General features: G+C 35.8%; 1 protein-coding gene across 1 annotated transcript in view; it reads left to right on the plus strand.

Annotated features, from left to right (window-relative positions):
- Window positions 1-27690, plus strand: part of LOC106879865 (collagen alpha-4(VI) chain) — a 90437-nt gene that overhangs the window by 18498 nt on the left and 44249 nt on the right. Inside the window, exons 2-6 of the mRNA XM_089351006.1 lie at window positions 5261-5291; window positions 5516-5664; window positions 11163-11595; window positions 12445-12489; window positions 22874-23022. Coding sequence (XP_089207132.1) covers window positions 5261-5291; window positions 5516-5664; window positions 11163-11595; window positions 12445-12489; window positions 22874-23022 — 807 coding nt within the window. The remainder of the gene's footprint in view (window positions 1-5260; window positions 5292-5515; window positions 5665-11162; window positions 11596-12444; window positions 12490-22873; window positions 23023-27690) is intronic.

Raw genomic sequence — 27690 nt, forward strand, 5'->3', positions numbered from 1 at the left:
TGGAGATGTATGGAAGTATTTTGGGGTTGGGTGTGTTATTATGTTGGTTGGTTTTTAGTGTGTTTTTGTCAAGTTCCTTGGCAAGTTTTAGTCCAAGATCTATGAGTGTGGAGGGATATTGGCGTTGTAACAGTGTTTTTTTGAGATCTTGTAAGCGTATTTCTCGAGTGGTTGGGTCAGAAATTAGTGATGTAATTCTTTTGAAACCATCACTAATTTCAAATGCAAGCCCAGCCTCTTCTATGGCCTCCCTAAAATCCATAAGAACAAATCCATCACCGAAGCTTGCAAACTCTCCTCTGAAATCTACATCAACATCAAGGCACCGGAAGATTTAAAACTAAGACCCATTATAGCAGGCACCTCCTGCGAAACACATCGCTTAAGCAATTTCTTGGACATTCTTTTGAAACCTTTCCTAAGCCACATCAAAAGTTTCATTAGAGATGATCTTGACATGCTCAATCACCTCCCGAAAACAACAAACGAGGAGTCACTCTTGGTTTCTTTTGACGTGGTCAACCTTTATACAAATATCCCTCATGAATATGCGATTGAGGCAATTAAATTCTGGCTGCACAAACACCCAGAAACATTTCCTAATCGCATCAACACAACTTTCATCATAGAATCACTTAAGTTCATTCTGACCAACAATTACTTCCTGTTTGCAGACACATACTTTCGCAAAAAATGTGGTATCACGATGGGTACTAAAGCTGCACCAGTCCTTGCGAACCTAATAATGGGTTTTTTTGAATTAACACTATATGAAACCTCACGTCAGAAATTTGGACACCTTTTCCACATCTTTTTAATGGATAACTGGAAAAGATATTTGGATGATTGTTTCATCATATGGAATGAACCCTATGAAAAACTTCTAGAATTCAAATCCATTCTTAATAACATACATCCCAACATTCAATTCACTATGGAATTCAGCAAACATCATCTCCCTTTTCTTGATCTCTTAATCATAAAAACACCTAATAACCAAATCACAACCGACATCTACAACAAACCTACAGACTCACAACAATACCTCCTTTTTAGCTCATGCCACCCAAAACGCACCAAGATAAATATCCCCTTTAATTTAGCTAAAAGAATTTGCACCATTGTCTCTGACCCAACCACTCGAGAAATACGCTTACAAGATCTCAAAAAAAACACTGTTACAACGCCAATATCCCTCCACACTCATAGATCTTGGACTAAAACGTGCCAAGGAACTTGACAAAAACACACTAAAGACCAACCAACATAATAACACACCCAACCCCAAAATACTTCCATACATCTCCACCCATAACCCCAATAACATCGAAGCATTCACCACAATTAAACAAAACCTCCCCTTACTCACCACAGACCCGAAAATGAACAATATCATTAATACACACAAAGTCCTTAAATGCAAAAGGCAACACAAATCTTTGAAAACATTATTAACCAATTCCAAACTACATACACCACTTCCACCCCCATCAGTTAAAAAATGTGCACGCCCTAATTGTGGCACCTGCCCCTACCTACTTGAAGGCTCTGAATTTACCTTCAAACGAGGAACAAAGTTTAAAATTAAAACCAATTTCTCTTGTTCCTCGGGTAACCTCATTTATGTCCTTACTTGCGCAGGTTGCCAAAACTTCTATATCGGACAGACGAGCCTCCCATTACGTAGAAGAGTAGCTGTCCATAAGGAACAAATAAACCTTCCTCAATACCGCCAAATTCCACTCAGTGGCCACATAAACTCTTGCGCCAGAAACAAAAACCCTAAATTCATTATATTCCCTTTCTATCAATGTAAAGACAGAATCTCCACACAAGAAAGAATCAACAAGGAGAATCTTTCCATAGAGAAATTCCAACAATTTCTTAACACACACACCCCTCAGTGACCTTATTTCTCTATGAACAGACACAAACTTCCTGTTGGGAAAAAAAGAGTTCATAACTCTAACTAAAAACACTTGTCTCCCCTTACACACACTTCCTGTTTTGACACCACATTTCCTGCTTAACACAAACTTTTAACCCTTTTTTTAAACCTAACAAAACTCTCAACTTTCATGCATCCTTATTTTTCCTACCAATTTATACATGAACTACTATTGAACTACAAAAGCTCAAAGACAATATAATGTATGGATATATTTATTTTTTTATATATTATTGTTTTATATATTATTTTCTTCATTTTGTACTTTTTTGTACTTCTTTGTAAAAAAACATTTTCATTCTCCTTCTTCTTGATAATTTGCTTCATCGCAATGAAAACCGGTTAGAAAAAATCTTTATTAAATTATGCTTCCAGTTCAGCATTCTGGCTTTTTTTCATTTTCCTATATATATATATATATATATATATATATATATATATAAAATCTCCGTATCTCATTCTAAAATAGCACTAAATCTTATAAGATGGAACGTCTCAGAGAATGATATATGCAAATGCGGAAAGGTCGGAACACTGAAACATTCTTTCCGACTGTTCCTTAGCATTGAACAGGTATACATGGAGACACAACCTGGTCCTTAAGGTTAGCTTCAATGTTATAAAGAAACAAATTGATCTCAACAACAGTGAAAAAAAAAACGTTGAACGAACCAACTAGAGATTTCATTACCTTCGTGTGTTCAGGACAGTGGATCCATATCAAGAAGAACAACAACAAACTTCCTGTCAGCGATGAAAAGTGGAACGGCTATTGGGAGGTGACTGCAGATTTACCAGGGTGCCAGGGACTCTTTCCCATTCCAGTCACTAAAAAGCTGGACATTTTAATGTGGTGTGAAGGAAAGAAAGTTGTGAATCTAGTCGAGTTAACGGTTCCTCATGAAGATAACATAAACGCCGCTCGGGCTCGAAAGATTGACCGTTATGTAAACCTCCTCACCGAATATGAAGACGCAGGCTGGGAAGCAGAGCATTTTCCAATCCTAGTCGGATGTAGAGGGTTTTGTTGGACACCACCATGATCGATATCCAAACTACAGTGGAAATAGCTAGCCACTGGGTTTGGTTAAAAAGAGACGATGAGCGATGGCTAGAAGAATATTGATGCCGTCGAGAGGTAAGTCCCGAAACGGCGCGCATTCTCTCCTGATGACCCCATACACTTGCTGCCTTCCCGTATGCGGAGTTCTTGACTGGTAGCTCTTTCATGTGCAAGTTATTTGCAAAACATCTAGGATGTGTCTCTTGACTTAGATGTGAACCTATCTTATCTTTACCATAAACCAAATGTGTCGTTACAATATATCAATGTCCTGTCTGATCTCCCTAGATTTGCCCTTAATGGCATTGTTGGTGAGGTTTGTATCAGGATTTCTAACCTCTCAGCTAATGAGGATATCTTTAATAATCATGTCCCTTACTATAACCAGGTTTTCCGGAGTAGTGCTTCCACGAAAGGATCTCATATATTATCAATTCTAGACTAAAACCAAAACTTGTACTTCTCTTTCCCAATGTGGAATCTAAGCCCGCCAGGCTTGCATCCACCCATACAAATTCCATCACCCTGAAACTGAATTCTCCTACTGGCAGTACTCATTCAGCATTCCGGCTGCTTCGGAGACTGAATTATTTCCAGCCTCTGGGTAGCCTGTCCATCGCTAAGTCATGTCCTAAGCCCTCCATGGGCAGAAAATAGGAGGTTTAATGGTTTGCGTTACTATTCTCTCATCAGGTTAAATCTTTACTTAAGCTATTTTTCAAAATCCTAACTTATTTCCCACAACACTATAAATACTACCCATCTTGAATAAATATTTGATTAAAATCTCATACTCTACAAAACTAAGCTATAACTGCCCCTTCCAATATGTACAAACTTTACCACCTTACTGTGGGCTCTGCAAAATGTCTACCTTGACCCCCCACCCTAACCCACCAGATTTTAATACTTCAAGCTTTTGAAATCCTACCCACTTCAATAATAAGAACCCTTCTCCCATCGTACCTTATACTAGTAATCCTAACACATGTGACAGCGATGACGCCCTCTCCCAGTCCAATACTAGTAACGATAACACTTCCAGTCTTACCGCGAGGATAACTGAGAAGTAATATTTATCCCCACTTAAACGTGAATGTTGGGTTAGAACAAACTATATTGCGGTAGTTACCATGAGAGAAACTTTCAATTGGCTTTTGATGCAAAATACACTCTTGCTTATATCGCTAGCAGCGAGATAATTCCCCGCCGCGTATAGCGCCGAGACCACCAGATCACGTGATTTCGACCTTCCTTAGTCTCATCAATGATAGAGACACTCAACCGCTAGAGGTACCAGCGATCCATCTTCCCGTCAATGATATGTAGAAAAACAGTGTCAGAACAGGCGCTGGCATTGCTATTAGTCAGTCAGCTTGTCAAAATATATATATATTAGCGACAGAGGCAGTATTAATACCGAGAAGTAATATTATCCCCACTCAAACGTGAATATTTTGTTAGAACAAACTATACTGCGATAATCACCACGAAAGAAAGTCTCATATTAGCTTTTGTCTTTCTATATATTTCTGGTGGAGAGATGGAGATAAGTAGAGATAGACAACTTTAATGCAAAATAAAAGTTTGTTGAACAATTGCTGATATTTGGAATGTTATACCCATGACTTTGGAAAATGTAAAATACTTCAAATAAATAGAAGTATTTGTTGCTGATGTACAGTTGACAAAGCTGAGTTGTAGGGAAAGTAGAGGTTCGAATGTACAAATGTTCACCATATAATTTGGAATATCGAATGTTGTAAATTAGATAAAGATATAGCCTTGTCTCGGAGGAGCATCGGATTTGTGACCGGGCACAATCAAAATTCAAACTGGTGTGCAATTACTTTCGGTTAGAAAATTGTCCAACACCCTGGTTCATGAGTTGTTCAGCGAATTGATTCATTAATTACTTCCGGTTCATAACAGACAAGCATATTTGAATTCTCCCCAAATCTTTGAAGGTAAATGTCATTGCTAGCTTTACTGCTTCCTCACACATTTTACTAGCTAAATAAAAAATAGCACACATTCTTACTCGCAAAACCTGTTTTCCTTGAACAATGGTGTAAGTTATGGAAGGAAATCCAATACATACTCCTGTATCGTCGCCATAATGAGATAATTGTGGATACGTTTTAGGTAGTGCGGTGATTTTAGAATTATGTTTAGAAATAGAATATATTAAGCTTCAAGACGATTTCCCTATTCGAGATGTATTAATGTTATGTTTATGATCATTTCAGATATTCATAATACAATCAGAAGCTTTCAATGGTGAGTTATTTTTATTGATTTTTGTATGATATTGCTTATATATAACCTACTACATTGTTCTTTATTTTTATTTTTTTAATTAATTTATTTATTGAGATAAGTCAGATTTGGCTGCAATTTCTAGAAGGTTGAGTAACCACGCCGAAGTTCCTTCATTAGTTCGTATTACTATAATGCTGGTCTTTTTACATGGAATTTACGATGCTGTTGGTGTTATTTTTTAGGTAAATCTACAGTACGATGCAATAAAGCAGCAGATATTGTGTTCGTATTAGATTCTTCAACCAGCATATGGAAGAGCGATTTTGAGAAACAATTGAATTTTGTTAAATACTTCGTCAACAATTTGAATATTGGATTAGAAGCAAATCAGGTTTGTAGTAATTTACAAATGTACTTGTAAATATTTGATAGATTTCTTGAAATTTTAACATTTAAAAAACAAATGTATGTAGTTGGATGTCGTCTTTATATTTTAGCTAAATGTTGCATCCATATGCAAACATTTAGCGTAATCTCAATGCAGGTCATTTTATGCGAGTAATAATTCAGAAAATACTGCAGTGTTTTTCCTTGACCAAATTTGCTGCACTACTATGTTCCAGTTCATTGGGAAAATATTTGCTGCTTTCAATATTCTGTTCATATTACAAAATTGTTGAAAGTTACCTACCTCAGCTCACCAAAAAGATACAGATGTTGCTAAGGATGAGAGGCGTACCAAAAAAGAAATCAGAATTTTGCAATATTATTTTATTCACCTAGTTTTACATGTTTACATTTTTATCGCCTTCAAAGTATTCTCCATTTGAAGCAATGCAACAGCCCAGACATGTTTTCCACTGTTCGAAGAAGTCCTGAAACTCTTGCAAAATGATACCTTTTAACGCCTCCGTCTTTTTTTTTTCACCTCTTCCACATCTGCAAAACGTTCTCCTTTAACGACTTTCTTCATTCGGGATATCAGAAAAAAGTGGTAAAAACTGTCATACTCAAGATGGTGTGCATAGGCGCATTGTCGTGATGAAACCCCCACTCTCCACTTTGCCAAATTGCCACAGGTAGGGTTTTTTCATCTCAACGCGCGTCTCACAAACGCTTCAGAACTGCCAAGTAAAATATGGTTAACAGTTTGACCAGGAAGAACAAATTTTGTGTGGACAATTCCTTTCGCATCGATGGAACAAATCAGCATCGTCTTGACATTGAACTTCACTTGACGCACACTTTTGGGGCGTGGTGACATTGAATGCTTCCATTGATTTGATTGCTGCTTTGTTTCCCGGTCGTAGCAGTAGCACCAGCTTTCGTCACCAGTGATGACCTTCAGGAAAGGTCCAGATCAATTTCCAACTGTTCTTTTAGTTCACGACACACATTCAAACTTGACTGCTTTTGATATTCGTGAGCAAGCGAAACAAATTTTGCTGCAACTCTTTTCATTCGCAATTCCTGGAGCAAAATTCGTTGGTAGGAGCTCCAGTATATACCAGTTAGTTGTTCGGTGATGGTCTTCCAAGATCAGTTCATGAATATTCATGATATTTTCATTTGTTCGAGAGGTCGATGTTCATCCTGAACGAGGTCGGTCTTCAAGTGACAAGTGACCATTCCTGAAGCGTAGAAATCACTCGTAAACTTGTGCTTTGCTCATAGCACCGTCCTTGTAAGCTGTCTGAAACATGACGAGTGTTTCGGTTCTCGTTTTCCCCAGCAGAAAACAGAATTTCACGGAAGCACGCTGTTCTTTCGATTCAGTCATCGCAAAAATCAACGAGCAGGAAAGAAACACTGCAATATAAAGACGCACCACGTGGCAGTACAACTTCAGTCGACGACACCTATAGGGAGATTGATACCTGGGGGTCGCCCCTCCCCATATGTGATGGTTGAGACGCAGTTTTATATCTCATATTAAACCCATCACTCATGAATGAAACAAAAATCATTGCCCGGCGCAGAATATGAAATGGAGGACATACTAAAAGTAATGAGAACACAAACTCTTCGCTCAACGTGATGAAAGTCTTTTCCTTCACGTGTATATGTGTATGTGTGTGTGTAGGGAGAGATTTATATATATGTATATAATCGATTAAGGAAACAGAAGACGCATTTGGTATTAGCCTTTATTTTGTACGACGATCGTTTCTGTCCCTCATGGGTGGGACGCTCTGCATCATATTGTGTTGCATTAATTTTGCAGTCTGGATCACATCAGGTACATTCATTCATAATGTGTCTCGCTAAAGATCTTGAGATCGGGCGGTCATAAAGATTAGTACAAAATCCATCTTCTGCTTCCTTAATCGATTATTATCTCAGCTAACACTGCTGAATTCCTGAAGTAGATCCAACGGAAATATACCATAACTGCAGATGATTCCAAGTAGTCAAACCGTGCCAGGACATCAACGCATTAATTGACATATACCCATTAGTCCCAAATATCACCCTCCCCCCACACACACAGGCAGGCAGGCAGACAGGCAGGCAGACAGGCAGGCAGGCAGGCAGGCAGACAGACAGACAGACAGACAGACAGACAGACAGACAGACAGACAGACAGACAGACAGATAGATAGATAGATAGATAGATAGATAGATAGATAGATGGATAGATCAAAACAGTTTGATTCAGATATCTTGGTATTTTGAATTTTAAGCATGTAGCTAGTCTTCGGCCATTGAGATCTGAATATCTGAATGAGAGTTCGATTGAAGAGTGTTAATGTTTATTACTGGACCTTAGCCTGCGAATGGTGGAGAAGGTCACGCGGTATGACAGTTTGATGATGATAATCCAGCGACAACAATTAGTTGGAAAATACTGCATGGTGAATAGAAAATCGATCGCGTGGTGGACAAGAAATGGGTCGTGTGGTTGGGGAGAAATAGGAAAGGGTGGTAGATGTAGGATATATGTGTATATATGTACAGGCATATATCTGCGTGTATGCATCCGTACATATACGAATATGTATGTGCGCTTAGATGTACATTCATACATCCACGAGCGCGCACACACTCATACACACACACACGCTCACACTCACAGGCATACACACACGAAGGTACACATGCACACACACACACACGCACACACATTCACACACACACGGGCACATCTTTATCTCCATGTACATATTCACACAAGCACACGTATAGGCGCGCGCTCACACAAGTGTGCATGTGTACATACATACTCGCCGCCACGTCCAACAATGTTTATTCTTATGCAAATGATACTACTCTTTATTCTTACCAAACATTTTCCAACCAAATGTCATGCCAATTTGAACTTTTTCAATAACAAAAAACACAGGCACTATGGATATCACGAAAACATCATAGCTCCTCACTCTTTTTAAACATAAATAATACCTGAGCCCTTACAATTGTTTTAAATGATCACTAATAGGAAAATACAACTTTAATGCAGCTAGGATCGCACCCGAAGACTGGCATTTCTCTTCGGGGCAAAATAATATTCCATATACCAACAATTACAGACTCTATAAAATTTAGATGAGGCCCACAAAAGATCAAAGGTTTCTGTTCCTTGGAGCTGGTTGGTCACGTGCCACCTTCCCTCAGGCATTCCTGATTTACTTGTCTCTTAACATATGACCATCAATGTCGAATCTGAATCCCCCAGACTTTGCACTAACCATTTCGTCCAATCTTCCTTTCCCAGAGCGTTACTTCGTGAGAATCCCTCTCTGCTCAACTCTATCCTACATGCGTTGATTTGCAATAGTTTAAGCGGGATGTTAATAACATTGGTCGCACTGATTTCTGAGGAACTATGAATGCCACAAGTACAGAGCTCCTTCTCGCAAACCCAGAAAGTATAAAAATTACTATGTTTATTCTACTTCTGCTTCGTTTTTCCCGACGAAATGTCTAGTTGACATTGTTTCCGAACCGATCGTGCATGTGTATAATATTTGCACTTGGCAAGTTATTTTGTTTTCGTAGTTACTTGCGAGTATGTATTAACTGTCTTTACATAAATTGATCTTTAGTTTCTGCTTTTCCTGTTAGAGTTTTTGAGTAATGACTTTCAGTCGCATTTAAAAAAATTTTACGTCGAGGTATTTTTCTCTTCACAATGAATTTAAAAAAACTTTTTCTCTTGTTTTGTTCTTATTAGGCCTCGTTCTCCCTAAGTACAGCTAGATCTATCCAACTATATCAGACACTGTTAATAGATTCTTAATTTTTCTCACAAATTTCATCAATTTATTTATCTTCCACTTTTTGATTTTTAAGCTGTCGATTATCCTGGATGGTTCCTGTATATGCATATGTTGTCGTTTTATTGTATATGATAGCCAGTACATTTTTTCATCTTCCTCTTAATATCTGTGTGGTATGCCTTATCAGTTTCATCAAATATATATATTTGTATGAGTGTTTCAGTTCAAGTTCTCTGATTTCAATAACTTGATTATTATTATTATTATTATTATTATTATTATTATTATTATTATTATTATTATTATTATAATTATTATTATTATTATTATTATTATTATTATTATTATTATTATTATTGTTCAGTAGTTTTATTTTTGTAACGTGCTTTCACTTCACTACCGAGCGCAGCTCTGTGCGCCTTGGGTATGTGCTGTGGTTTGCTGTCGTGCTCTTATGGTTACTGTATTGAAAGTGTTTTGCGTAGGATGTGTGTAGTGCCCAGTAGTGCAATTTTCTGAATGTTATATATATTTGTAAGTCCTGGTGTTTTTGTTATGTATTTGTCTGAATATTTTTTTATTATACCTAAGGCACCTACTATGATAGGAATTGTTTCTGTTTTTAGATTCCACATTCGAGTTACCTCTATTACCAGGTCTTTGTATTTTGAAAGTTTTTCCAGTTCTTTTAGAGAAACGTTGTCATCTGCTGGTATTGATACATCAATTAGAAAGCATTTTTTTTCTTCATGATCTTTGACAACTATATCTGGTCTATTTGCCTTAATTTCTCTATCTGTGTGTATTGGCATATCCCAGAGTATGGTTACTTTCTCGTTTTCTGTGACCTTTTCTGGCGTTTGTTTATACCATCTTTTTTCTGTTGTTATTCCATAGTGTTGGCATAGCTTCCAGTGTATATAGGTCCCAGTTCTGTCATGTCTGTGAATATATTCCTTCTTAGCCAGGACTGGGCAGCCAGAGATAATATGATTTATTGTTTCTTGTCCATCTCCACATATTCTACAGTTACTTGTTATGTTTCTTTTCATTATATGTTTTTGGTAATTTCTGGAGGGAGGCTTTGGTCTTGTGCAGCAATTAAAAATCCTTCAGTCTCTGCTTTGAGTCCTGAGCTTCTCAGCCATTACTGGGATTTTTCTCTGTCTATTTGTTTTGCATTTAGTTTAGCCCAGTATTTACCATGTAGGGGCTTTTCTTGCCATCGTTTTATCATGGTCCGTTGCTGTTCTAGTTTTAGTTTGAATTTCATTTGTTTTATAGCTTTTGTTGTTTCTTCTTCTTCTTCTTCTTCTTCTTCTTCTTCTTCTTCTTCTTCTTCTTCTTCTTCTTCTTCTTCTTCTTCTTCTTCTTCTTCTTCTTCTTCTTCTTCGTATTTGTTAGGTAGATTGATTTCTTGTTTGTATTTGTCAGCTTCCTTAAATACTGAAAACAGTTTTTTGTTTTGCTCGTGTTTTATGGCTATTTGTATTAGCTTATTATTATTATTATTGTTATTATTATTATTATTATTATTATTATTATTATTATTATTATTATTATTATTATTATTATTATCATTATTATTATTATTATTATTATTATCATTATTATTATTATTATTATTATTATTATTATTATTATTATTATTATTATTATTATTATTCAGGTAAGAATAGGTGCATTATCATTCAGTGATAAGGTAGAAATAAATTTTTACCTGAACGAATCTACTGACAGATCTAATATTCTGCGGAAAGTCAGTCGAATTCGACAACTCACAGGAAGCACTTATACATGGCTGGCGTTAGAAAAATTGGTTAACATGTTTAAACCTGGAAATGGTGCTCGACCAAGCGTTACTCATATCGCCATTATTCTGACTGATGGAAATTCCCAGAAACCACATAATACTTTGGCAGCAGCAATCAGAGTCCACAGAGCTAATATTAAAGTTTTTGCGTTGGCTATTGGAGAGTATATAAGAGTAGAAGAGATTCGTGGCATTGCAAGTTTTCCGAAGAAAACATACTTCAAACATACAGCGTCTTTTAGTGAACTGGAGCACATAAAAGAAAGTTTCTTTGACAGAACCTGCTGGGGTAAGCAACTATTTTCACATGTCAATTCTAAAATTGTTTTCAAAATTATAATGTAAAATACTCATAAATGGGAAACGGTTTACTGCTGTTGACTGCATTTATACGAAGAACACACGGGGATGGAAAGTGTCACTGAAGAGGTTACAGATGTGTGACGAAAGACTCTCAGAGAATGGACATGAGTTAAAATAAGAACAGTAATAATCGAGTGAAGAACGAATATATATTGCGTGTGTTTATTTAGCAAAACAAAGGATGACAGTCTCGAAATACTGTTAAGAAGTATTTACTTCATATATATATATATATATATATATATATATATATATATATATATATATTATGACGTATACTTTTATCTAATATGTATGATATATAATATACCTTCTTTATATAATTAATGTGTATATATATATATATATATATATATATATATATATATATATATATATATATATATGCGTGTATATATGTAAAATATACCTTTATACCATGTGAATATCATCATATAATATCTAGAATACATTTAACCATATGGTCAGTATGTTAATTTTACGAAGATCACCGGGAGTTGTCATAGAGTTCCACAATGTGATATAGACGGGAACATTTTGTAATAGTTACTGATGAAATTATTAAAATACAGACATTTAGTCAACAGAAACTATTTTCATAACACTTGCATATGAGTTTTTTTAAATATAGATCCTAATCTATGATTAGTAATGTTAAACAGTAAGTGCATTATTTCATTTCGAAGACATTTGTTCCGAGAATATTATTTTTATATAAAGTCTTCTACTTTTTTAACTTGCTTAATTTCGTTATGAAAATTTAATTCTTTTCTAGAAATAAACACAACTCCCAGACCAGACCGGATCGTAATCAGCACAGGTAGGTCTTATAAATATATATATATATATATATATATATATATATATATATATATATATATATATATATATATATATATATATTAAAAGTTGACGAAAATAGATTTTTTTATTACACGAGGGAAAATTACGCGCTAAGAACTATATTTTTTTATTTTGATTTACAGTATTCCTATTTATTATAGCGCGTGTCGCAGATGGACTCGTTGGGGAAGCACAAACCTGTGCTATTCCCCGCAGAACCATTCAGGACAATCTCCTCTTTATACGTTATACCTTAGAGGGGATAAATAGTAAACTTGGCTCGGGTGAGGCAGTGGTCCATTTACAGTCAACTTCTTTAATTGCATAAATTTATTTACGTGCAGAAACTATCGTTTGTAACATGATAATTTGTTGTAACTGAAAATGAAATTCACAAGAGTCAATATCGGTTAAGATTTAAAATATCTCTTTCCTTCAAATATTTTGTTGCCGAAAGTTTCATGCCTCCAAAATCATAAAAAATTGTGCAAGCGTTAAAATCCCCGATTAGATTAGTTAGATGTTGCATTTATCACGTACCTGCAACGTCCTTGAAATCCAGTTGTTCTCACTGACAATGAGGTTAAATATACATTTCTTGATATTGAATTATGTAATGATCAACGTTATTAATATACAACACAGTAAATCACTTTTCAATGGTTTTCTCTATTATTTAGACTCGCTACGAAACAGTGGCAAAACCTTATTTACATATATATTAATATACGTGCACACACTGGCACACGCACAGACACACACGTACACATTTATAATGAGGAGAATCTTAGGAAAACAAAGAAATAATTAAAAGTATAAAGCAACTTCATTCATTGAAGAGACTTTTTTAACATGTTCTCAACTATCTACTAGCATTATATAAAACCTGACAGTTAAAACAAGTGGAAGAACATATTGTGGAATTTGTATCAATATATCGGAAGGCTCCGAGTTCCGCTTCAAGAATGGGCATATTTTTAAAGTAAAAGAAAAAACTTTCATGAATTTCGGAAAACTTAATTTATGTCATAACATGCTGTAGATATGACAAGAATATTATTGGCCGAACAGCCATGTAATTTAGAAAACGCATGACAGTTCACCAACAATAAATACTTGATCCGAACATTAGAAAAAATTGACTCAGTAAGCATCTAGATAGATGTGAAGAACTCAGCAACCAAATTTTAAACTTTTCCCACTTTACCAATGTGCAGAAAGTACGATAGGATAAAGTATCTATAAAGAATCTTTTCGTATAGTAAAATTTAAACCAAGTTTAGATCATAAACCTAATACTGACACCTATTTGTAATTCATTTTATAATATTTATAAGATGTATTCCCTTGATATTTTTTGAATAATTATAAAAATAAAAAGATTTCCATTCCTACTTAATTTGTACCTTATAAGATATACAATATTACGTTCCATGTTACCTGATAAATCTATAACAAGGCTGTTTCTGGTAGGCGTTCTATAAACTATATGAAGACTAGTAGCAAGGCATTACACACGTACATTGCAATGAAAATCTCTTTTAAGAAGCAAAACCAGTGTGAAAATATGCACTTTGATATATTTTCCTAATCATGGATTTGAATCGATTAATAAGGTATTTAGAAATTATTCTACTGCAACAATATACTTTAGAATTAGTTCACTGCAATATGAAAGGAAAACCCCATTTTCTTTTACTTTTATTTGTTTCTCTTGTTGTTGTTGCTGTTCATCCTCTTCATCATCATATGTATGTATATCTAAGCAAACTTACATATGTTATGCCTTTCTACATGTATAAAATACTGACATTGAAGCAAAAGTTCACTCAGCACGTACATTTAATATATCCCATTAACATTTTGAAGTTTTCATTATCATGCAAAAAGTAATTTGACTTATATCCTAAGACACTCTCCTAATGTTGTCAACATGTAGAGGGAAGTAACATACAAAATCAAAGAGCGAAAATTTATATCACAAATAAGATGTCTCAGATAAGAACAAAAATTGAAACGATAAAGGTACAAAATATCTTTTATTTCTTCATATTCTAGTGCGATATTATGAATATTAAGTATACTACTTTTCTTCCTCAATAATTACTTTGCCTTTCGGTATCTACTTATGATAAATCTCCACTTACTGATTAATGACTAGTAATATGACTGATAATGAAGCCACGCTGATTGCAAGCATCTTCTCTCCAGCCCTATCTTCCGTTCACCCGAACTATCAAGTCGATGTTGCCATACATGGTAATGATCCAGCTAAGGAATTTCGGATCCAAGTCGAACACCACGAGAACAGACACCAGGTACCAATGATCAACCCTATCGAAAGCCTTAGTTTGGTCTAAATGGACCACTCCACCCGAGCCAAGTTTACTATTTATCCCCTCTAAAGTATAACGTATAAAGAGGAGATTGTCCTGAATGGTTCTGCGGAGAATAGCACAGGTTTGCACTTCCCCAACGAGTCCATCTGGTACTTTCTTTGATTACCATTAGGTTTTAATCTTCCTTTTTGTTTCTGGTACGGTTATAGATTGTTTTGTGTGTGTGTATGTGATGAGGTGCTTGCATGCATGGGTTGTGAGGTACTTCTTTTACCATTTTTTGTGCTCCACCTCTCGCCTTTTACTTCATCGTTATCTATTTCCTTCGCCGGAGACTCCGTCTTTCCCTCCGTTGTAGTTGGTGTTGTAGCTGGTAGTGTAGTTGGTGTTGTTGACGTTGTTTCTTCCTCTTCTTCCTCTTCGAGTGGTAGGGGAGCTACCACTTTTTCTTTTTATGGGGGAGGGCTGTACTGTCCTTATGTGGCCTTTCTTGCCACACTTGAAACAGTGAGGCTTCCTCCCCTCTACCATAACTATTAATCTTGTGTCCCCCACCTGGATCGCTTCTGGAATTTCGTCTAAATCTGCAGGGACTGCTTGGATCACCATTTCAATCCCTCACCCCTGCCGATTTTGTTTTCCGGTTGCTGTTGCTTAGAGGATCGAAATTTTGTCCTCCAAGCCGACGACTGTTGCTGCCACTACCCAGGCAGCATATACTTCTGGTGGCATATCATTTATTTTTATTTTTGATGTTCTTCTCCTCAAGTTCGTGGTAGAAGAACTACCTCTTCCGTCCTTAAAGTCTTTGAAGAATGCTGCCTGGCTTTCTTTTCGTTGGTGAACCTCACCTCGATGGCAGCAAACTTCTTAGCACGTGTTATATAGTTTATATCCGACCAGATTGGCCTGAGGCACTTCTCTACCGCTTCACTAGACACCATGTCTAGTTTTTTTCTCTTTTACAATGTATGTTTTAAAACTTATAGTTGTCCTGTTGGTTAAGTGCGTAATTTCACTTGGAGGGGCTATTTGGACTTCCATCCCTTCTTTTTTTAAACATTCCTTTGAATTTCATAATTTTGCTCAACTCAGTGTTGAGTTTCCTTGTTGAGGTCTTTGCTGCTTCAGCAAAATTGGCTTTTGGAGGCTGGAGGCTGCACTGGTGATACAGGTGACGTTAATATTGGCATATCCAATAATTCTTTCTGGCATATTTTTTCCGACTCAGTTGAGTCACACATTTGTTTAAACAAGATTTGGGCTAACGCCCCACAGAAAATAAATTAATGGGAAAATATGCCTCACAGAGTAACAGTGGATTGGGGCTAACGACCCAAAGAAAAACAGTAATTCTCCTTTCAAACAAGGGGGAAATTATAACAAGAAAACTGCCATAAGCAGCTACAATTTTTTTCCTAACAATACACAATGTAACAAAACAATTTTAACAATCCACTCACCGTACCACAAAATGCAACCTAACCAGGAAAACGTCCAAAGAATTGATTAACACGACGCCAGAATAAAATCACATTCAAATTTTTTATTGCCCACTGGTGGTGGTGGTGGGGGCAACAAAGAGGGGACGATACAGTTGATGGGGTCGAATGATATAACAATGTGATGTACGATTTTTAAAAGAATTTCTGATATAATTAAATCGAATGTAATTGGACAAAATAAAATCACATGAACAAGGGAATGGGGGGACAGATTCCGCTTAGACTCCGTTCCACCACTGAGACTGTAACTCCTTTATGTAGTATTCATGTTGATACATCCATTCTCAACATTCGTACTACACTCTTCCATCTTTTCGCATCTTCTCTCCAGCCTTATCTTCCTTTTCAGCAGGTGGAAGGGGAAAAAAGTCACCAATGTAAGGCCAGAGATTAAATTGCCGGTCACGCATCCTTTCATTCTAGTTTTCCATACAGTCTCTTTCGCAATTGCTACTACAATGAGTAAACAATTCTTACCTTCTTTACTTAAAGAGGCAGGTGGGTCAATTTTTACAATTGACTTAGCGGACAGCTGTACTCTTCCAACACTTGACAACAGTTGTTAGATATAAGCCCACAGATCCGACACACCCGAACATTGCACAATCGCATGCAGGACAGTTTCCTTATCCTGCACGCATCGTGGGCAAGTCGGCGAGCAAGGGCAGCCATGCCTTGTGAGCTTATCACGGACAGGTAAGGCCCTTCAACTCGAATGTTCTTTGGAACAGGCTGGTGAGATGATTATCATCGAGGCCCAGGATCTCTCCTAAGGTATCATCACATTTTGACCAGATTGGCCTGAGGCACTTCTCTACCACTTCTCTAGACGCCATGTAGTAGATGCGGTTGAACTGTCACCGATTGCATTGCTCGAGCGATAGAATAGTACAAGTGCCTTTCGGCACTCAGTGTACCATGTACCTAACTTCGATCTACGATAGGTCCAGGATTACAGTCCCCAAAAACGTGTGAACTTGGGAAACATCGATCTAACGTGCGGTATCCACACCCGGTCACAGTCCAGGTAGAGCCACAGATGCCTCGGCCTCAGCGCATGCCTGCGCGTCATCAGCCACGGCATCCCTATCCCACCCTTTAACGGTTTGTGGCAGCAGGTAGAGCCCTTCACAAGTAGTCCTGGAGGTGTAATAGTTCGAAATATCAAACTGAATAAAATTGATATGCTGCTTATCTTCGTCTAATGCAGTATTTTTACTGCATTGGACGATAGTAACAACATCCATTATAATCTCCTCTCAAACTTGGACCTACTGGACAGAACTTAACCATACACACCGAAAGCACCTCAATGCATTTTAAAGGACCACAAACGTAATTTCCAATCTAAACCTCCTATTAGGCTAATTCGCCCAACTAAATTTGATTTGGGTAAAGTTAGCAAATATAAGGTCAAACTCCCTTTGTGGTGCTCTACCGGTGATGTAATCACTTGATTCGATCCCCTGGAAGATAAGCAGAGTATCCATTTTATTCAGTTTGATATGTCGTACTATTACGTCTCTATATCTCCTATTCTTTTAAACAAAGACTAGATTTTTGCTCGCAATTTTACTATCTATATCAGATATTGATATAATCTTGGCAGCCAGAAAGACCCTTATTAACTTTAATGAACATAACTGGATTAAATCTGAATCTACGGACTACTTTGATATAACTATGGGGTCGTCCGATTCAGCACAGGTGACAGATTTGGTGGGCCTATATCTCCTCTCTCAAATTGAAAGTAGCTCTCCAAATGTGTCCGGAGGTCTTTATAGGGACGATGCGCTCCTTGCTACACATAGCCTATCTAAACCGGCGGTAGAAAAATTTTAAAAAGCCCTTTGGAAATTTTTGTTATTTTTTTCAAACTTAATATTATTTTCGATACTAATTCTGAGGGAGTCAACTTTCTGGACGTGACATTGGACCTTACTACTGGATCATACTACCCATTTAGGAAACCTAATCAATCTCTGCAATATATTAACATTTCCTCGAACCATCCTAGATAGACTATCAATAGCATAATTACAGCTATTTCTATTAGAATCTTAAATTTATCTTCCAATGAGATCTTTAATCAACATGCCCCGGTTTACAATAATGCCTTGAAATTAAGTGGTTTTAATGATCAAATTTCTTACATACCTAACACGCAACTTAAAAGAAAATTAGCAAATATATCTCCTAACTCTATCCCTAAAACTATTAGCGCAAACTCTGTATTGATAAACATAGATATAAATAAGCCATATGGCAATCATATCATAGCTAGTGGAATACAACCTAGGAATAAATATAGTAAATATAATAAGTATAAACATTCTGATTCTGGAAAATCTAACAAGACTAAGCAATCCAATTCTAGAAAACGCGAAGTAATCTGGTTTTCCCCACCATTTTTCTTAGAGTTAAGAACTTGCATAAGTTATTTTTCAAGATGTTGAAGGCTAATTTTCCCAAGCACCACAAGTATTAGTCAATTTGTAATAAATCTTCGATAAAATTCTCCTACTCTGCAGTGCCTAATCTAGGATCTATTATAGCCTCTATAAGTAGAAGTAAAATAAAACGTCAGTCGAATAAGGACTCTAACACTAATAACGTATCTAATGTAGGCCCTGGTAGTAATAACAAATGTAGAATAATAAATCTAAGTAAATCTAAAATTAATAATGTTAATCCAAGTCAACCCAAGGAAGTTACCGATCTTGACAACCCATCCCCCCAAAATAAATAAAAACAATAAAACAAAAAGACAATAACAGGAATGAGAGTAAAAAAGAATTTAAAAAACATGTAGCTGTAGAGTGTCTGAATCATGTCCGCTTGCCAGTTCATGTTTTAGGAAAAGTTTGGTGTATAAGTGTGCAGTAAAAGTAGTTAACTAAAAACTAACGTTTATATAGGAAGCGCTGTTGATTTTAAGAAGAGATACAGAGCCCATTTAAGTTCCTTTATTAAAGTTAAGTTTAAAAACTCAACAACTCTTGCCTCATATATCGAATAGATGCAGGTTATATATAAGGGAATCGTACAGTATCCTTAGATCATATAGTTTAAATACATTAAATAAATTCTCTGATGCAATTCCCTCATGTTGTCATAAATTCCATTCCACTGTTTTGAAAAATTATAGAACCAAGTATATTGGACGATTTAAAAAACTGCCTGCAACTTGAAACCTTTTAGCTCTTAGTTCTGTGAAAATTTCATTGTGCTGTGTTTGATTAGATTTAGTCTCAATAGGTTGATGTACTTGTCCCACCATTTCATGCCCTCCACTCATTTGCATACGTAAGAGTGAATTTTTTTAATATATCTATCACCGTGTAAGAATCAAAAAGTGTCAAGAATGTGATTTTTTGAAGATACCTTTCCTGATGAAGGGGACAATGTCTGCATGGTTTGTAAGATTTTTTTTATTAATTGTTCTAGAAGGACATGAACTCTGTAAACGGCCGTAGAAAGTGGACTTCTTCGAAATGTATTATACACCTTATACACCATGTATATATTTTAAAAAACCACATAGAACTCTATGGATCTTTAATTGAAAATCTTAACCGCTCTTAATTTTAGTAGAAAAAAATTATCAGTTCTCTTTTTCTCACACTTCCTTCCATACGTATCCCAGATAAGTTTTATTTACATGTATTTCTCACTCTCTCTCTCTCTCTCTCTCTCTCTCTCTATATATATATATATATATATATATATATATATATATATATATATATATATATATGTGTGTGTGTGTGTGTGTGTGTGTGTGTGTGTGTTACTCTTTTACTCTTTTACTTGTTTCAGTCATTTGACTGCGGCCATGCTGGAGCACCGCCTTTAGTCGAGCAAATCGACTCCAGGACTTATTCTTTGGAAGCCTAGTACTTATTCTATCGGTCTCTTTTGCTGAATCGCTAAGTTACGAGAACGTAAACACACCAGCATCGGTTGTCAAGCGATGTTGAGGGGACAAACACAGACACACAAACATATACACACACACACACACATATATATATACATATATACAACGGGCGTCTTTCAGTTTCCGTCTACCAAATCCACTCACAAGGCTTTGGACGGCCCGAGGCTATAGTAGAAGACACTTGCCCAAGGTGCCACGGAGTGGGACTGAACCCACAACCATGTGGTTGGTAAGCAGGCTACTTACCACACAGCCACTCCCGCGCCTCTTATATATGTTTATGTTTTATAAATATTCTTTTAAAAAATTCATGTTTCGATATGTATTAATATACGGATGTGCATTTTAAGTCAAACAGTATGAGTATGATTGCCTAATTTCTGTTTATATCTTAATTTATATATATATATATATATATATATACATATATATATATATATATATATATATATATATATATATATATATATATATATATATATATATATATATATATATTATATGTATTTATTTTCTCTTAGTTAATTAACTCGGACAAAATAAATCGGTTAACCAGCTTAACCGTAAGACATTTTAACCTATATTCGGTTAAAATATCTTACGGTTAAGCTGGTTCCCATACATTTCCCTGAAGAGTAGATTACATTCTTATCAACATCACCTATTCCTATGGAAGGTATAATTTGTAATCTTCGAAACAAATGCTGGAAATAAAAGTATTCAGTTAACATACGCGTTTTACTCCATTTACTAAATTTATATATATATATATATATATATATATATATATATACGGATGTGCATTTTAAGTCAAACAGTATGAGTATGATTACCTAATTTGTGTTTATATCTTAATTCTTCATACCCTCCTCAACCTTATATATATATATATATATATATATTAATAATATTAAAACTCTAGGGATGTTTGTGTGTAACTGAAATATATAAGAAATACTATATTTTATCTTATTTTGTTTTACATATTTATTTTCATACTTACCTTCGGCAGTGCAGTACAAGCTTTTGTGACATTTGGAAATATATTTAAACGATTAAACACAATTTTTGTTATTTCTTGACGAAAAAATACATGGCTTCCCTGACGTCAATACATATACACACATACAGACACATGCAAGCACATATTCCAATAATCGATAACTGCTGACATAACTATGTATATTGTGTAATAAGGTCCAACAAAACTCTACCCTTGGTGCGAAATCATGATAGAAACGCTAGCAAATAACTTGGTCAAAGACAGTACTTTTAAATATACATAGGATATATAGATTCAACAGAAAAGTATTAGAGGGAGAGTCAAAGCGAGAAAAAATTATGGAAAGATGAAATGGAGGGAGAAGGGTAGGATCGATGAGGTGGAGTTTTTAAATTAAGAGATGTCAATTAACGGTAGCAAGAAAAAGATAACATTGACTTAGAAACTAAAACTTAAAGAAACAGGCTAGGGAAGCTAGGCCGGATGGAAACCGATACCTAGCAAAGATGAAATTATGAAGAGATAATCAAATAGTGGATAGGCAATTTTAGAGGTGCAAGTAGTCGCATAGTTTACAATAAATCTTAGCGGGTCGCATGAAGTAGGAAAAAAGAGGAAATAAAGATAGATGACATAAAAAAAAGCTAACACAGTACAGAAAAACCTTGAAAAATCTGTATTTTACGTTGAAAACAAAGGAGAGGCAGGAGATGTAACAGCGCGCTGGTAGGAGAGGATTGAGAAGGAAAACACTGTGGGTGGGAAGTGGGGTGCAATAGGTGAGACAACCGAAATTGTAGCGAAATATAGTGGTTAGAGGAATACGGTCGTTAAAAGGAAAGTATTATAGTGTTGGGTAGGAGTGGTAAGGAAGACTTAATCAATTCAGTTAGAACATAATAATTTCTGGTAATAAGAGAAAGTTTTTTAATATTTGTGGTGTACCGGGAGACTAATAGTAGTTTATGTCATGGTCATCGGCCTTCTGTATACGAATTTTATTACCAATTATGAACCAGGAAATTTGTTTGTATTAGCTTCGATGTGGTAGATGTGGGTAGATCACTGATGGGTGCGGTGGATGTGATGGATGTGAGGAGTCGTGAGGTAGATCATCTTGTAATATTTGAAAATGAGCTCAGATGTGCTAGTAAACGATGCTTAAAATATCGTTGCACTCATTTACAATCTGGCGTCGCGGATCCGTGTAGTGGTAACAATATATTTACAGACAACGTTATAGCATAAGTAACTGTACCTCAATGTGTGTGCATGGTTGTTTATGTGCGTGTGATCTTCCATGATTTAAAATCAATACGTAGTATTTTGTTTTCAATCATTTTTTTAATGGAATATATTTGAAGTAAAATTTACAACAAAAATTTGCAATTTCATTTTGATTACAATCCCTGCTACACCAACCATTACAAAACTTTTTGCTGCAACTCACATTAATTATAATACATTCAGTTTTCTCGCCCACATATAATTCTCTCACTGCCACTCACTCCGCAAACTGTCCTTCAGTTTGTCTCTTCCAGCTTGTTGCATTATATGTGATAATATAATTTCAGAAGCTCCATCTATCCCCTGCAAGAAGCCTGCTGACATTGTATTCATTCTCGATTCTTCTACAAGCATCGCAAGACATGATTTTAAAAAGCAGCTAAATTTCGTCAAATATTTTGTCCGTAATTTAAACATCGGCTTATCTTCAAAAGAGGTAAACACTATATTTTTACTCCACTATTTTCATGAAGCTAAATGTCAATCCTGTTTCATGTAAATAATCAAGGAAAGAGCGGTTACATATTAACATCTACAGAAATTTAGATAATATAAATAAATCGATTAATGTCATTAATTAGGGCATTATCTATTTAAAGGCGGTGAGCTAGCACATTGGACAAAATGCTTTGCGGGATTTCTTGTGGTTTCATGCTCAGAGTTCAAATTCTGCCGAGGTCGACTTTGCCTTTCACCCTTTCAGGGTCAATAAAATGAGTACCAGTTAAATATTGGAGTCGACGAAATCTAATTTCTACAAAATTTCGGGCCTTGTGCCAATAGTAGAAAGAATTATTGGAAATATTGTGTATTTTGTCTCCACAACGTCACATAGACGTATATTTAATAATCCGGTGCTTCCGATTCCCGAGCGGGCAACATGTTGTGTTCTTGAACAAAACCATTTACGTTGCTTCAGTCCACTCAGCTGGCATTCCGTTCAGGGAAAATGTTGTGATCTCTACCACTTGTATGTCATGGCAACTGACTAACCGGTCCTATGAGTTCTATAACTCGACATTACTAGTCGAAAGATCATACATCTAAATACTATTCGAAAGACCATACAAGACTACAGCCTTTAATTATTGATCGTAGGTGCGATTTGATATCTTGTCTTTTACTTTTAGAGTTGAAATATATTTTTTCCTGAACAAATCGTTGGGAAAATACACTCTCTTGAAAGTAGATGAGATAAAGCGAGTGAACGGAAGTACCTACATATCACAGGCCAAGACAAATTGATAATAAGATATTTAGACGTAACAACAGAATTCGACATGTCACAATTATTATGACATGTAAATTCACAGGAACAATATGCTACTTTATCAGCAGCGAAGCCCCTCAAGCTATTTTCCCTTTATTTCTATGCACTATATTTTATCAGATTTACCAAGTCCTAAATAGTTGTATGAGTGCTTTAGTTCTAATTGTATTATTTCGTTGACATTCTAACTATTATTACTATTAGGGTGGTGACCTTGGTAGTATCGTTAGCATACCGGGCAAAATGCTTAGCGGCATTTCGTCTGTCTATACGTTCCGCATTCAAATATCACCGTGGTCGAATTTGCCTTTCATCCTTTCGGAGTCGATAAAGTAAGTACTAGTTGAACACTAGGATCAATGTAATCTACTTAACTCCTCCCTCGAAATTGCTGGCCTTGAGATAATAATAATAATAATAATAATAATAATAATAATAATAATAATAATAATAATAATAATAATAATAATAATAATAACAATAATAATAATAACTAGCGGGACCCGCGAATATTTCATGGAATTAATGGTAAACCTATTGGGTTATTTCTGCAAACATTATCAAAAAAAAAAAAAACTCAAAGCGTAACCTATGATGTGTCTATGTGGAAAGACAGTTGCTCATCTGTTACTCATTGAAAAGTGAAAGAAATTGGGATACGATGATTACTTAATGCACTTTATGTATACACTTTATATATTTTATGAACAATTTTATAGGATTAATGCACAACACTCATATAATAAATATTCACTCTTGTTTTCTCATTTTCCCCATAAACAAAAAAATATCCTATACATACAAGACAACCTTTAGTTAAATTGCATATATCTGTCATGTAAATAAGCCTGAATATTTCACGGAATTGCACTTGTACGCATGCGTTAAGTGATTGGGGATATAAAAAAATTAGTTCAATTTAAAGAAATACACTTTTCAGTATCCATCACCACCGCCACCTCCACCACCATCACCATCACTACCACCACCATCATCATCTCTCTCCCCCTCTCTCTTCTCTCTCTCTTCTCTCTCTCTTTCTCTCTCTCTTTCTCTCTCTCTCTCTCTCTTTCTCTCTCTCTCACTCTCTCTCTTTCTCTCTCCCTCCCCCCTCTCTCTCTCTCTCTCTCTCTCTCTCTTTCTGTTACTTCTTTCCCTGTCTTTTTTTAACCTCGCCATCAGAACATCAGTCTGATAAAATTATATTTTAACTCTCCTCCTCTATATATATTTCTTTATTGCCCACATGGGGCTAAACATAGAGGCGACAAACAAGGACAGAGAAAGGGATTAACATAACTGGTACTTATTTAATCGAGCCCGAAAGGATAAAAGGCAAAGTCGACCTCGGCAGAATTTGAACTCAGAACGTAACGACTAATCCCTACCTTCAACTAATCACTTAAAAGCGTTACAATCACATTCCCTCTACCTCACGTCATGCCCGCTTCTCTCTCTCTCTTTTTTTTTCTCTCTCCCGTTTTTCTTTCTCCCTTTTTTCTCTAATCACGTGAAAGCGTTACCGACGGGCTAAGTAACAGAATGACAAGTAGACTTATTATAAGATAACGATAACAACAACAACAACAACAACAATAATAATAATAATAATAATAATAATAATAATAATAATAATAATGCTCTGACGCAATACCAGGCACAGACTCTCACGTCTTCTGATCTTAATAAATGTAAAGTGTTATCATATACATGTTTTATTTTGGCATAAAAGATAAGCAACAGCAAATATGCTGCTCAATATTACATATTTCCTTGTCAGTTGTTTGGCCTTAACCAGTTGAGCATGTCACTTAGTGGCTGACAATATGTGCATCTCTGATCACATAACTTTGGTGTTTGAATAACTCCCCTTTGGAAACATAGGTGTTTTGTTCAACATCCTTAAACAACCCTAATTCAGAGGTCTTTTGAGTGGGATGGGCTACTCGACCCAAAGAAAATTCTAAGTGGGCCCCACCTGCAAGGTCATGTACTGTTTATCTCGATATGAAATCACCATTTCGCTTGCATATGGTTGTGATGCACGTGCCTAGTGTACCCTTATCAGACTGGTAGTCATGATGGATAAACTGGGCTTTGTATATTTATACTCCAGTGTTACTTTGATGGTATGCGTTGCTTTCTTAATAATAGTAATGATGATGATGATGATGATGATGATGATGATGATGATGATGATGACTTCAAATGTTGACACATGACCAACAATTTTGGGGATCAGATAAGTCATTTGCATCGACCCCGTACTCAGACGGTACTTATTTTTATCGACGTCGAATGGATGGAAGGCAAAGTCGACATCGGCAGAATTTGAACTCAGAACGTAGAATTGGATGAAATGATGCTAAGCACTTTTGCTCGGCATCTTAACGATTCTGGTAGCTTGCCCCCTTAGATAATAATAATAATAATAATAATAATAATAATAATAATAATAATAATAATAATAATAATATATGCCCTGACACAGTACTAGGTAGTAGATCTCATGGCTTCTGATCTGAACTGATTGGAAGTGTTATCATGTACATTGTTTTGTCTTGGTATAAAAGATGGTCTACAGCAAATATTCTGCTCAATACCACAGATTTACTTATCAGTTTGACCCTAACCAGTTGAGCATGTACCTTGGTGGCTGACGATATGTGCATCTTTGATCATGAGCAGAATTAGTGGGAAGCATCGTAGCCATGTGATGAGAAGAATTCTTTGGGGTTTACATAATTCACCTTTAGGAACATGGGTGTTTTGTTCAACATCCTTAAAACAAACCTTTTTCATGTATCTTTTGAGCGGGATGGACTACTCGACCCGAAGAAAATTGTAACTGAGCCTCACCTGCAATGTTATGCGCTGTTTATCTTGATATGAAATCACTATGTCCCGCAAATATGCTTGTGATATATGTGCCTGGTGTACCCTTATCAAGCGGGTAGTCACGATGGGTATATTGCGTTTCGTATATTCTATCCCAGTGTCACTTTCATGGTATGTATTGCTCTCTCACTCACTCACTCACTCACTCACTCACTCACTCATTCACTCAATAATAATAATAATAATAATAATAATAATAATAATAATAATAATAAGGATGACCTAAAATTATACGCTAGAAATGACAAAGAGCTGGAAACTGGATTACCTAAAATTATACGCTAGAAATGACAAAGAGCTAGAAACACTACTACAGACAGTACATGGCTTTACCAAGGAAATAGATATGAAGTTCGGATTAGAAAAATGTGCCAAAGCAACCCTGAAAAGAGGAAAATTAGTTAAAAGTAGCAACATCACACTAGATAAAGCCAATGAAATAAGAGAACTAGACGAAAGCCAGCCATACAAATATTTAGGAGTCAATGAACTAGATAGGATACAACACACACAAATAAAAGAAAAAATAAAGAAAGAGTACTATAGACGAGTTAGATCAATACTAAAAGCAGAGCTCAATGCTAAAAACAAGATAATAGGTATCAACATTTTAGCTGTCCCAGTTATAAGTTACAGCTACAATATCCTTAACTGGACACTAAACGAACTATCTAAAATAGACAGGAAAACAAGAAAAATAATGACAGGATATAGGATGCACCACCCAAAATCTGACATAGAAAGGCTATATAAACAACGCAGAGAAGGCGGCAGGGGTCTTATACAGCTGGAAAATTATTATAAAATAACCACCATAGGACTGCAAAAATACCTACTCCAGAAGCAAGGAAACTAATACAAATAGCCACAAAACACGAGCAAAACAAAAAACTGTTTTCAGTATTTAAGGAAGCTGATAAATACAAACAAAAAATC

Source organism: Octopus bimaculoides, chromosome 4, assembly GCF_046866305.1.
Source record: "Octopus bimaculoides isolate indiv1 chromosome 4, ASM4686630v1, whole genome shotgun sequence".
Lineage (NCBI taxonomy): Eukaryota > Metazoa > Mollusca > Cephalopoda > Octopoda > Octopodidae > Octopus > Octopus bimaculoides.